We start from the raw sequence: 14331 nt of genomic DNA on the forward strand, positions 1-14331 counted from the left end.
CAAGCGCTAACTTCACAAACCAGTTAAGCTCAAACCCAACCCCACAGCCGTATTCATGGCTCAATCATGCTGTCAACAATAGTTTAGACTTCATGTATTCAAAAATCACAGATGGATCTGATGACAACAAACAGTACTACTATCTATCAATATGTGCTACCAATGCTATACTAAGGTTAAGCATAGGAGTTAGCATTTGTTTCACTTTTATGTAGACATTCAGCACTGTGATTGACATGACCAATGTAATCTTCAGAATCGGTTATGAGGCGAGGTTTGCATTTAACTGGTTTGGGGAAAAATCATGCTTTTGGAATCCATTAGAATGAAGCGTTTTGAATCAGTTACTCTTTACGAAAAGATCCTGTGGTGGTACTGTACATTGACGGTATTAGATGGTTATAACTTTGATATATACCACTGTTTTCCTTTGGCGTGTGAAATAGCCATTAGTAATATCGCTATCAAAGTAACTTGAAATGAAGCTTGAAGATTACCTTGTGGTTGTCTAGATGGGTGGTACACCTGCAGATCAAAAGGTTGTGTGTTTGTTCTCTGAACCACAGTGACATTGTTTCCTGTCCATTTGTTGGCCTTGGCCAGTGTGTTTGTGCGCCAGTCTGTCCAGTAAACCTCTCCGCCATACATCGTCACAGCGAACGGATGCGAGAGATACTCATGTCCTCTGAGCACCTCGATCAGTCCCGACCCGTCATACTTGGCTGAATAGATTGCATCAGATCTGAGACAGAAGACATACATAATTAATTTCTATGGTCATTCATTTCTGATAGGAAGTACAAAATGAAATGAATCTATGATATTAGGTCGATTTTAGCTACCAAATTTACAAAACTTTAAATTCCAATCCTGCTCCAGGAGTGTCCATTTCCAGCAGAGTTCCAGCAAGCCTGAAACAACTATTCAAGGTCGTCAGGATCACTAGAAACTTCCAGAAAGGTGTGCTGGAGCTAAACTCTGCAGGTCAGTGGCCATCCAGGAGTGGGACTGAACATCATTGGGTTAGGGATTTTCATTGGGTCAGGGAACTGTTTGGTTTGTTTTAGGACCAACTTCCATTGAACCAGGAGTTTGTCAATACACCACATTGGCCTTGTACACACTGTAAGGTTTCAGAAGCTAATTTAAATATGGGAGTGACACCCCTAAATTACAGTTTCGTTGTATACAGAATATAACTCACTTTCGTAATTGTGAAAACTGACAGCATTGTAATCTAAGCATCGATTTTCCATCTCACACATTTGGAATTTGCTATTTTTGACCAAAGTAATATTACAGCGATCAAAGACTCATCATGTTTGGTGATTTTAATGAAACCACTGTTGACAGAGCTGGCAATATTTGTTTATTTCTGAAAGGCTACTTTGCAGAGCATATTAGTGGTTGACCGATATATCGCCTTGGCCGTTATCTGGCATTTTTCAAATATCAGCATTGGCCGATAAGTTTTTCTGTTTGGCCAATATGTTTGGGACTTTTAATTTGATGGTGCTGAGAACAGCAGCGCCTGCGCTCACGTTCTCCCTCTTTATTTTTTGCTATAGAACTGTTGGACAAATGAATTAAAAGGTATACAAAATAGTATTATAATGATTTATTTTATATTATTAGTAATAGAGAGGCAAACATTAAAATACTTTATCATTTACCGTCAGTTTCAGCAAATACACATTTATATCATTTAAACAAATGTTTAAAACATTTAATTCCACAGACCTTAAAGACTTAGTCGAATCTAGTTGTGAGAGCTTGAGTTTGCATTTGTATCCTGCATGATTGTGTTTACTCCGCGTGACGATCGGTCCGTGCGAATTGAATGCAGACAAGAGGAAAGTTCAGCTTCACTGGAGACGTACGATCGACAAATGCTGCGCTTTATCCATTTGCCCACTGTCATATTCATATCATTTTACTGTGTGCTGAATGTAAAATGTTACCTTGGCTTAAGTTGAATAATTATGATTCCCAATGCACACAAACTTCCCAGATACTCAGAGTGCCCTATTGGTTATGGTGATTACTTTGTTTTTATTTATATTTTTTTAAATATTTATTTATTTGTGAAAAATACTGTAATAGGATTACAGAATCAGGAAATTGTCATCTACAGTATAAGTATGTTTATTTTCTGCATTTATTTTTAATATAATACATTTCCAAATTATTTCAAATTTCTCAAACATTAATTAAAATAAATACAAATTATGCATTATAATTAGATTTAGAACGGCCATTGGGCACCCTGCTCTCTAAGATATCGGCATCGGCATTAACTGTCAAAAAAACAATATTAGTCGACCACTACCACTTATTACAAATGTTGTTTATTAAGTGTCTTTGGGCTTGGCACATAAAGCAATACAGTTTATGGAGTTAATAAAGTAGGCAGGTGCAGGTTGTGATATTCTGGTATGTGGCTTATTTCCAAGATACTGTGTTTGGATTTAAGTTTAATATAGGCTTTTTCTTATTTGCTGTTTTCTTATAACAAGATCTGTCAACAGAGTCAAGATGTACCTACATAGAGTCAATTCAGTTGTAGAATGCAGTAACTTACTGCTGCAAATTACAGAATTGCAGGTGTACAGAACAGGATTAAGTACTAAATGGTGAATTACCAGCCAAATTTTGCTGCAGTGTGTTTGTTTATTAGTCTTCATAGGTTACCTGGCATCTATCCACAGAATGCGGCGCTCCAGATAGTCCACAGTCAGCCCGTTGGGCCATCCTCCACTGCCCGTCTCCTTATGGATGGTGCGTCTGCCATGTCCACTCATGGATGCAGCCTCTATCCTGGGCATTGTGGCATCCCAGTCTGTCCAGAATAGGATTCTACAGAATCAAAGGACAGATGAGGGCTTTTTTAATACTGCTGTCAAAAGTATTCTGGTCCCAGAATTCTTTATAGCGCTTGTATTCTTTTGCTGTTTGTAAAAGCATCAACATCAACATTCTTTAGAATTTGTTTTGTATTTGGAACAACGTAAGGATATATGATTTCCATTTTAATTTTTCATGTTCATTCTTGGGTGAACTATTCATTTAAGGGCACTTGAAACATTCAAAATTAAAAAGTGACTATACAGTGAGATCATAACAGGTCTCAGAAATCAAAGTACAACAATTCTCCAGAAGTTCAGTAAGCACCTACACAGGCATCTTACAACATTGTTGTTATTGTAATCTAAAAGTTTTAAATAATGTTTATTAATTTCAACGTGCTAATGAGCTTCATGGAGGAGCTCCGGAAGGAAAGAGAGGTCAAGGCATGGGAGACAACAGCTGCCACTTGTTTTGTTTATTATGAGTTTGTAATTAAAGTTTATGTTTATGTTGAGCCTCCTTCTTCCCGAATCTATGAACCGTCCTACAAGTACATTAACAATACAACAATAACGCAGTTTACAAAACATGTTATCCTGATGAGGCTCAATACAAGTTCAGAACTAATAACGATGGACATCTTACCCCTCTCTGGGGTCCAGGGCGATGGCCCGTGGATGCTCCACATCTCCAGCTAATAGAGTGGTGCGCATGGTCCCGTCCAGTTTGGCCACTTCGATCTGATCTAGGTTACTTTCCACCCAGTATATGTTTCCAGCGATCCAGTCTACAGCCAGACCCTCAGGAGTAGCTAATCCATACTGGATCACCACGTCAAAACTTGTCAGTGCTGCTGTGCGAAAAATGAAGGAAAGAGAAGGAAACACAAAGAAAACATATGTATGGGACCGTTTTTTTTTTTTACCATATTAGTAAATTGAAAAGGTCCATATTATGGTTATTTATGTGTTTATTGTCTGAATTCATTTTGGAGGGATTAAAACTCCTGAGATTCATAATTTTAAAATACCAGAACACATATATATATATATATATATGCTGTACATATAATTTACCACCATTCTCTGACAGCTTTCCACGGTAAATTTTGTCCTCAACAACATCAGTCCAGTAGAGCGAGCTCTCGTTGAGGTGGAAGTCGAGTGCGATGGTGTTCCTCAGGCCTGGCACTAACACACTGAACTCTCCTTTGTGAAGATCAATCCGTCGGATCTCATGACGGTTGGAGAAGATGATGAAGGGTTTAAATGGATCTGGAAAAACAATGAACTCACTGAAAGAATGCCATAACTCATGACTCACTAAAGTAAGGTTCAAAACTGGGCAAACACTCTGATATTTTCCAACATCATCTGTTCCACAACATGTCTGTAAAATGACGTGAGACTGGCAATCCCATACATGCCTGTGACGTTACCTCTGTTCATCTAAAATGTTTTTATTTCTGAAAGGAATGTGAAATACGTCCAGCAATCCAGTGGGCTGCTGTGCCTCTTTCTGTCACAGTAAATCTGCAACCCCACCTCCTTCTTCTGGATAGATGCCTTCTTTGCATTCTTTCATTACAAAAGTAAACCACCTATTGTGCTGCTAAACAGTTCGCCATCATTTTCTGCATTCGTGCTGTCACACACCAACTCAAACTAAAACCTTCTTTGAAGGAAAACAAAATTAACCCCAGCTGCAATGATTTTATAGAAGACCACTTCATGTGTCCGGGTGAAAGTGTTGCTCCAGTACACATACTGTAGCTGTTATCTTCTGCCAAACATTGTGAACCACAACCATTTTCGTATCTAGTCTAGTTCTTCACCAGCATTTACAGATTCTTTTTATCTGTTTGTGGATATATTTTGGCATATACTGTCAAACAATTTTCAATCCAAGACAATTTCAAAATCTTAGTTCCCCTTCAGGAACTCGAGCTGCGTCGAAACACTTTGGGAATGCCTTCAGCTTGACCCCCCTCTGAACCACGTATGTAATCTGTCCAATGGATGGGCGAGACATCACGGGCGGGTGACGTAATCAACCAGGAAGCTTAAAAGCACGTGCGGTGGAACCGGCGTCAGCTTTCTGTCATTCAGTAAGTGCTCTGTGTGTGTGTCTGTCACTATTTTTTGTGAGTCTTATTTGGCGTTGTCTGTCCCCAGAGGCGTAGCACAAACCTTCCCACTCAAAGGAAGTTCCTGAGGTTTGCTTTTGGGGGCAAAGCATACCTATACAGAGTTCTTCCCTTTGGCCTTGTAATCTCACCCCGCATTTTCTCGAAGTGTGTGGATGTTGCTCTGACTCCTCTGCGACTCCAGGGCATCCGCATACAGAACTATATCGACGATTGGTTGATTCTAGCTCAGTCGGAGCAGTTGGCAATTCGACATTGAGATGTTGTTTTCACCCACATGAAAGAGCTGGGGTTAAGACTAAACGCCAAGAAAAGTGTGCTTTCTCCAGTACAGAGAACCACTTATCTGGGCGTGATGTGGGATTCGACCACGATGCAGGCACGTATGTCGATCCTCACATCACAAGAGAGTGAGAGAAGGCCGGTCACTCACTGTCAAGCAGTTTCAGAGAGTGCTGGGTCTGATGGCAGCTGCGTCCAACGTGATACCTGTTGGCCTGCTGTACATGAGACCCCTACAGAGGTGGCTCAAGACCAAGGGGTTCTTCCCGAGGGGAAACCTGCTTCGCATGATCAAAGTCACGCGGCGATGCCTACGTGCCTTAGACATGTGGAGACAGCCTTGGCTCTTGTTTCAGGGTCCGGTGCTGGGAGCTCCTTGTCACCATGTAACGCTAGCGACGGACGTGTCCCTCACCGGTTGGGGAGCGGTCATGAGTGGTCACCCTGCCCGTGGTCTGTGGAGCGGCCACCATCTCACGTGGCACATCAACTGCCTGAAGATGCTGGCTGTGTTTCGAGCACTGAAACACTTCCTCCCAGACCTAAGTGATCACCATGTGTTGGTGCGGGCCTACAACACAGCAGGGGTCTATTACATCAACCACCAGGGAGGTGTGCATTTGCGTCCCTTGTACAAGTTGGTGCACCAGATCCTTGTGTGGTCCCAGGACAGACTCCTCTCGCTGTGAGCCCTCTACATTCCTGGGTATCTCTATGGGGGAGCAGACGTCCTGTCGAGGCAGGGGCAGAGGCCTGGGGAATGGATGCTTCACCCCGAGGTGGTGAAGCAGATATGGAGAATGTTTGGCCAGGCTCAGGTGGACCTCTTTGCGACTCAGGAGACATCGCAATGTCCCCTCTGGTAATCTCTGACACCTCCAGCTCCACTGGGGCTGGATGCTATGGTACAGACTTGGCTGAGGCTTCGTCTGTACACCTTTCCCCCGATCGCTCTGCTCCCGGGAAATCTGGCGAGAGTGCGCCGGGACGGGGGTATGGTTCTCGGACCTGATTCTCTCCTCGACGGCTCTGCATGGGAGATTCCCGTTAGGAGGGATCTCCTCTCACAGGCAGGGGGCATTATCGTCCCTCGCCCGGAACTGTAGAAGCTGTGGATGTGGCCTCTGAGGGGGCACAGCTCATAGCTTCCGGTCTCTCAACCAAGTTTGTTGAGACCATCCTCCAAACTAGAGCTCCCTCTATGAGGAAACTGTATGCCCTGAAGTGGAAACATTTTACTTCATGGTGCGGAGACCGCCAGCTCAACCCAGTCAACTGCCCGATTGGTACAGTTCTGGAGTTCTTGCAGGCCCGTTTCTCCGCAGGGTTAACCCACTCTACCCTGAAGGTCTACGTGGCAGCTTTATTGGCCTAACACGCCCCTCTCGGTGGCCAGTCAGTGGGTAGACACCCCCTAATTACATGTTTCCTCCACAGTGCGCTGAGGCTGAGGCATCCAGTATGATCCCGTGTCCCCCCATGGGACCTGTAGGTCTCCATTCGAGCCTATTGAGGAGATCACTGATAGCCACCTCACTATCAAGAACACCATCCTTCTGGCGATATCTTCTCTTAAGATAGTTGGGGATCTGCAGGCCCTCTGAGTGGCCCCTTCCTATCTCAACTTTGCACCCGGTCTGGCAATTTCTCAAAGCTTTTCTCTACCCTCAAGCGGGGTATGTCCCTAAGGTCCCCTCCTCTACACCACGGCCTGTCATACTCCAGGCCTTCTGTCTACTAAACAGACCCTCAGTCGATGGATTGTGGATGCCATTTGCATTGCCTACGAGTCCTCTGATCTCCCCTTGCCTCTTGGGGTCAAGGCTCACTCGGTGGCCTATGGGGGTCAAGGCTCACTTGGCAGCCTCCAAAGCCTTCTTGGCAGGTGTCTCACTGCAGGACATCTGCAACGCTGCGTGATGGTCCACGCCCCTAACCTTTGACAGGTTCTATGGCCTAGATATGCGAGTCACCCCTGGCGCTTCTGGTGTCTCGCCCTAGCTGTGCTCCATCGACATTAGGCAGGGATCTTGAAAGTCTGGCGGCGTGGGCACCTTGTTCCCAAAGTGTTTCGACACAGCTAGAGTCCCTGAAGGGGAAAGTCTCAGGTTACGTATGTAACCATGGTTCCCCGAAGGGAACGAGACACTGCGTCTCGAGGCCATACTTCCGACATCCCTGCGAGCGATTGCTTCACTCCTGGAAGCTGACGCCGGTTCCACTGCACGTGCTTCTAAGCTTCCTGGTCGATTACGTCACCCGTCCGTGACGTCTCGCCCATCCATTGGACAGATTAAACATGTGGTTCAGAGCGCGGTCACGCTGGAGGCGTTCCCAAAGCAATTCCAAGCAGTGTCTCGTTCCCTCCGGGGAACCATTGTTACATGCGTAACCTGAGACGTTTTTCCATTTTATATATGTATGTATTTATTTTCCAGCATCAGTGCATCTTATGGCAGAAAAAAGGGAAAAAAAGCATGTCTATAGGCCAAAACAAAACAAAGCAAAAAACAAAAACCATCAATTTGGATTTCACAGTTTTAACATAAACTAATAACATACTAATAAACAAACTAATAAACCTATGAGACTTATAAGACTAAATGTAAAACGGACAAATATGCATCACATTTATTAGTTTATTATCACATTATACGTTTATTATACATATATGCAGTTCAAAAACATTTTTTATATATATATTCCTGAATGTCTTTTAGTAGGCTTTGGAAGAGCTGATCTCACCTGTGCTCCTGCAGCTCTCCATGTCAGGTTCGAGGGCCCAGCCATCATAGCAGGAACACTTCACATTGAACTTGTCCTGTTCACAGCGCTGGCTGCACTTCAGATGTTTGGCACAGAAGCCCTGGATCTGACACGTTTTGTTGTCAGTGCCCAGTTCCATTCCCAGTGGGCACGAGCACAGAATGCCTTCACCCGGGGCCACTGTACAGTTATGACTGCAGCCACCAATGTCCAGAGAACACAGATCTAAACCAAAAAATAATTTAGTTAGATGGTAAAAGCCTAGGCTGAAAGTATTTATAAACCCTTCACATTAACATTATAATGCCTATAATCCCCCTCCCCAAATAAAAATAACTCAACTGCGGGCCACTCAAAATGTAGATGAGTTTGTTTGTTCATGGCGAGGCCGCAGTTTAATCACTGCAATGATAATAATGAGCTGTATTCATTGACGCACACACACACAGAGATCAGAGATCACGCTGCGTACACACGGAAACATTCAGGAGCACAGCAACTTTTATTAATAAAATAGCTTTGATACTGAATCACTACATTGTATTTCTCAGAAACTGTAACGGGACGGACGAGACGTAAGACGTGTGGATCCATGTGCAAGCTTTATTCAAAGGCGTGGTCATAAACAGGCATAGTTCAATAAACAGCAAACAGGTATGGCAGGGGCAAGACACGGAGTAATCCTTAGGGCAAGCGTGGGTCTTAGATCGGCAAACGATATCCAGAGGGCTTGAGAAGAGGGGTAGTCCGATAACCTGAGCAAAAATCCAAATGAGGCATACAAAGCGTCCGAAAAGGTGAGACAAGTGTTAATCCACAATACAAGGGCAGGAAACGAGACGATAAACAAAATAAACTAAACTTAGACTTAGAGAACACAGAATGGCTCGGTAAGGCAGCTAACACTTGGAGAGTGCTAAACGCAGAACCAGACTCGGAACTAAACATAAACACAGAAAGCCTTGGTAGAGCAGCTAACACTAGGGGAGTGATAAACGCAATACAATCCTCGGCAGAGAGGAAGAGGAAGTCCATGGTTTATGTAGGGTTTGTCATCGGTGCAATCAGCTGTGTGTCGTCAGTGCAATGGATGATGGGAATTGTAGTCTCAGGTGGCGTGCAACAGTTAGTGTGGTGCAAGAGTCCATGTGGTGAGTGAGTGACCTCTGGTGGTGAGTTAACGGAAGTTCATAGACCAGATTCATGACAGCAACAAGGGCAAATAGCTGTTTTTGAAGTAACTAAACTCACAGCTTCATTGTTTGTAGAGAGAGACACACAGACACAGGTAATTCACACATGCAACCCTCTCGGTCTCTCTCTCTCTATCTCTAAATTACCATATTTGAGAAAAATTCAAGCAGTTGCATCACTGGATATAGCTGTCAGTCATTCAACATTTCTACCGTATAACAGCTGACTAATATTAAATGTTTTGCAACTTCCAGTTTGACAGTTTGGCCATTTCTAATTATTGAGCGGTAATTGTCCATAGCCCCCTGTGTCTATGGTGGTAACAGCCCTAGTTCATGAGAACACATTTGGAGAAATTTAGCCTTACATCACTAGCTAAATCACTTCCCATGATGTTAATTGATAGACTGGAGTGGTATGGATCACTGGATTATTGTGATGTTTTTATCAACTCTCATTCTGATGGCACCCATTCACTGCAGAGGATCCATTGCTGAGCAAGTGATGGAATGATAAATTTCCCAAATCTGAAGAAACAAATTCATTTACATTTTGGTTGCCCTGATGGTGAGGACATTGTCAGCAATTATTCTTTATAAATATAATATTCCTAAGTCAGATGTATAACCAGGTCTATAAAGCTAGGCTTTTTTAACTTACTTACCAATTATAAAATTAATATGAACTAATATGAACTAATAGTTCATAATAATAGGAAATGTTTAATACAACCCGAATTCCGGAAATGTTGGGACGTTTTTTAAATTTGAATAAAATTAAAACTGAAAGACTTTCAAATCCCATGAGCCAATATTTTATTCACAATAGAACATAGATAACATAACAAATGTTTAAACTGAGAAATTTTACACTTTTATCCACAAAATGAGCTCATTTCAAATTTGATGCCTGCTCCAGGTCTCAAAAAAGTTGGCACGGGGGCAACAAACGGCTGAAAAATCAAGAAATCTTGAAAAGATTCAGCTGGGAGACCATCTAGTAACTAATTAACTTAACTGACATCAGGTCTGTAACATAAAAGGGATGTCTTAGAGAGGCAGAGTCTCTCAGAAGTAAAGATGGGCAGAGACTCTCCAATATGTGAAAGAATGCGTAAAAAAGATTGTGGAATACTTTAAAAACAATGTTCCTCAACGTCAAATTGCAAAGGCTTTACTAATCTCATCATCTACAGTGCATAACATCATCAAAAGATTCATAGAAACTGGAGAAATCTCTTTGCATAAGGGACAAGGCCAAAGATCATTGTTGGATGCCCGTGGTCTTCAGGCCCTCAGACGACACTGCATCACTCATCGGCATGATTATATCATTGACATGGGCCCAGGAATACTTCCAGAAACCACTGTCGGTAAACACAATCCGCCATGTCATCTGCAGATGCCAACTAAAGCTCTATCATACAAAAAGGAAGCCATATGTGAACATGGTCCAGAAGTGCCATCATGTCCTGTGGGCCAAGGCTCATTTAAAATGGACTGTTTCAAATTGGAAAAGTGCTCTATGGTCAGACGAGTCCAAATTTGACATTCTTGTTGGAAATCATGGACACCGTGTCCTCCGGGCTAAAGAGGAGGAAGACCATCCAGAGTGTCTTCAGCATGTGTCTTCAAAAGCCAACATCTCTGATGGTATGGGGGTACATAAGTGCATACGGTATGGACAGCTTGCATATTTTGGAAGGCACTATGAATGCTGAAAGGTATATAAAGGTTTTAGAGCAACATATGGTCCCCACCAGATGATGTGTTTTTAAACAGGACAATGCAAAACCACATACTGCAGCTATCACAACAGCATGGCTTCGTAGTAGAAGAGTCTGGGTGCTGAATTGGCCTGCCTGCAGTCCAGATCTTTCACCTATAGAGAACATTTGGTGCATCATACGTCAAAGATGACCACGAACAGCTGAAAACCTATATCAAGCAAGAATGGGACCAAATTCCAACACCACAACTCCAGAAACTTATAACCTTGATGCCCAGACATCTTCAAACTGTTCTGAAAAGAAGAGGAGATGCTACACCATGGTAAACATGCCCCCATCCCAACTATTTTGAGACCTGTAGCAGGCATCAAATTTGAAATGAGCTAATTTTGTGCATAACATTTTAAAATTTCTCAGTTTAAACATTTGTTATGTTATCTATGTTATATTGTGAATAAAATATTGGCTCATGTGATTTGAAAGTCTTTTAGTTTTAATTTTATTCAAATTTTTAAAAAAAATCCAACATTTCCGGAATTTGGGTTGTAATATAAATTCATAAAACTATAAAACACTTTATTTCCATTAATTAGAACTTTTCTAGAATTGTGTGTAGTCGACAATGCAGCTTTTAAAAACATTGATAACAGTATCATGCACCACTAATTATGTACTTCATCCGTGTCCAGCTAGTGTGAGTTTCAATCTGCACTCAATGAACATCATCTTTGGCTGCACTAAGCCTCATGTAACAGTGATGAATCTTACCACAGAGTTTCTCATCGGAGCCATCAGGACAGTCGTCTTTGCCATCACATAGTTTATCAGCAGGCAGACAAATGCTGGTGTCATTAGCACACACGTGATGGGAGAGTTTACACACCAGCGCCTCACAGTTATCTTCATCAGAGTTATCTTCACAATCGCTGTCACCATCACATACCCAAGCCTTACTGATACACCGCGCTACATAACAAACATACACAAAATATGTCTGTTAACATGATAACTGACAAAAGTAGTGAACTACAATAAAGACCTTGTGATCATGTGAACAATGAAATCTGAGAAAGATCTCATCTTCATACATTATAAGGTGAATCATACTTTTTATTTATGAATAAATAAATAAATATGTTGAAGCAAATTTGAGTGATGACCTAACTGATTCAGTAAATTATTTAGATTTAAAAAAATAAGTAAATAAAACATCTGAATGAACTGAAAACCCAAGAATGCTTTAAAAGAGAGAATACATTTGTGACCCTGGACCACAAAACCAGTCATAAGTGTAAATTTTTCAAAATTGAGATTTCTACAACATCGGAAAGCTGAATAAATAAGCTTTCCGTTGATGTATGGTTTGTTAGGATAGGACAATATTTGGCAGAGAGGGAATCTGAGGGTCTAAAAAAAATCTAAATACTGAGAAAATCCCCTTTAAAGTTGTCTAAATGAAGTTCTTATCAATGCATATTACTAATCAAAAATTAAGTTTTGATATATTTATGGTAAGAAATTTACTAAATATATTCATGGAACATGATCTTCATTTAATATCCTAATGATTTTTGGCATAAAAGAAAAATGGATAATTTTGACCCAAACAATGTATTTTTTGGCTATTGCTAAAAATATACCCCAGCGACTTAAGACTGGTTTTGTGGTCCAGGGTCACATTTTATAAAAATGTTTTATTATTGCCTCATCTCACTTGTTTACTGAGTTACTTTGCATTTAATTCTGAAAAAAAATATCAAGATTTTGATGATTATGACCCATTCGCTCGTAAACTCATTTTACTTATGGATCACTGAATCTCAAGATAAGAGAGAATCTATTAATTAAATTGAGAACATATAATGTATAATTTTTTCATCATTACCAGAATCCCTGCACCCAAACTTTACTGCTGGATCACACATGTGTGTTACACCCTCGCAGTTCTTCTCATCGCTCAAATCCATGCAGTCAGTGTCTCCATCACACCGCCAGCGGAGGGGAATACACAACCCATCCACACGACACTGGAACTCATCTGTGTGACAGCCACCGGGAGGACGGGTTGCTGTGGAGAGGAAAAAGAGGAATTAAACAGAGATTGTGTGGCAATATATCCAAACAACTACACAGTCGATAGGTTCATAATTTTCATACAAGATACTTGGTAACAGTATACACTCTGCTAAAGATCCCAGATAGTGTAGCTGAACCTGGAGAGAAAGAGTGTTTAAATCACATGAAGAAAACCATGGGTGTACCTCAGGGTTCAGTGCTTGGCCTTCTCCTTTTATCAATACACACCACATCACAAGGACCTATTCAGCCAAACTTATATCCCTAGCAGTACTACACCACTGACAAACAGCTCTAGTTTGAATACGATTTCCATCTCCCACTTTGTGAAGACAGAGCCCCTCATCTTCCCAGCTAGCTAGCAATTCAACACAACATCACAGCAACAACAAGAAGTGAGCTATGAAATTTGGGGTAACATTTCATAAAACAGTAATCACAGTAAGATTTGAGTTCTACAATGTCTGGAACTTTATTAACACAATTTCCCTGTTGTTTAACTGTGTTACATCCACATACATGTCTTTTATTTTCTTTAACTCACATATATTGTGTGACTTCTCGTGTTACTGTCACTTTAGGATGCATAACTTGCATTGTTATTTTCATCATTTGTAAGTCATTTTGTAAGTATTTCCTAAATTAACAAAGGTAAACACTGTCAGTTCTCTGAAGGAAAATAAAACTGTTATTGTGGTGGTTGTGTGAGGTGGGATTTGCTTGTATTAATCCGTTTTTAAATTCATCATCACCCTATAATGTGGCTCATATCTGACTCTAGAGCTAACCGAGCCACTGGCAAAGACGTTTATCTCAATGAGAGAGAAGTCTATATTTGGGTAAAAATAGCTGTGGTGTATATGAATGCAAAGATTACTCATTAATTAACGTGATTTGTAATAGCAGAAACTTCACACCATGACTTACAAAGAGCAGCACTATATCAAAGTCTAACAGAGGTTTATGGTGAGATGAAGCAGTTTCATAAATCTGGTCCTGGAGCACACATAACACTGCATATTTTAGATGTTTTGTATTTGGAAGAATGAATAAGGTTCTTACACTATAAAGCTGTACCATGGCTAATTTCCCTTAAGAAAATTAACTATGGTTTTATTATAGTAAAAGTGTAGTAGCCATGATTTGAGTGATTTGACCATTTGTATAACCACAGTTTTACTACAGATACATGGTTAAACTATGGCTAATGTAACTATATATTTTTTGGTTTTATTTGTGGTAAAACCGTGGTTAATTTTTGTAAGGTTAAATTTTGGTGCAAAGATTCTTG

General features: G+C 41.2%; 1 protein-coding gene across 1 annotated transcript in view; it reads right to left on the reverse strand.

Annotated features, from left to right (window-relative positions):
- The window catches only part of LOC306855133 (low-density lipoprotein receptor-related protein 1-like), a 215270-nt gene that overhangs the window by 113647 nt on the left and 87292 nt on the right, over positions 1-14331 (reverse strand). Inside the window, exons 22-28 of the mRNA XM_079393583.1 lie at positions 12850-13032; positions 11733-11930; positions 8021-8266; positions 3924-4121; positions 3493-3697; positions 2692-2856; positions 498-742 (exon numbers count right to left, since the gene is read on the reverse strand). Coding sequence (XP_079249709.1) covers positions 498-742; positions 2692-2856; positions 3493-3697; positions 3924-4121; positions 8021-8266; positions 11733-11930; positions 12850-13032 — 1440 coding nt within the window. The remainder of the gene's footprint in view (positions 1-497; positions 743-2691; positions 2857-3492; positions 3698-3923; positions 4122-8020; positions 8267-11732; positions 11931-12849; positions 13033-14331) is intronic.

Source organism: Barbus barbus, assembly GCF_936440315.1.
Source record: "Barbus barbus genome assembly, chromosome: 35".
NCBI lineage: Eukaryota > Metazoa > Chordata > Actinopteri > Cypriniformes > Cyprinidae > Barbus > Barbus barbus.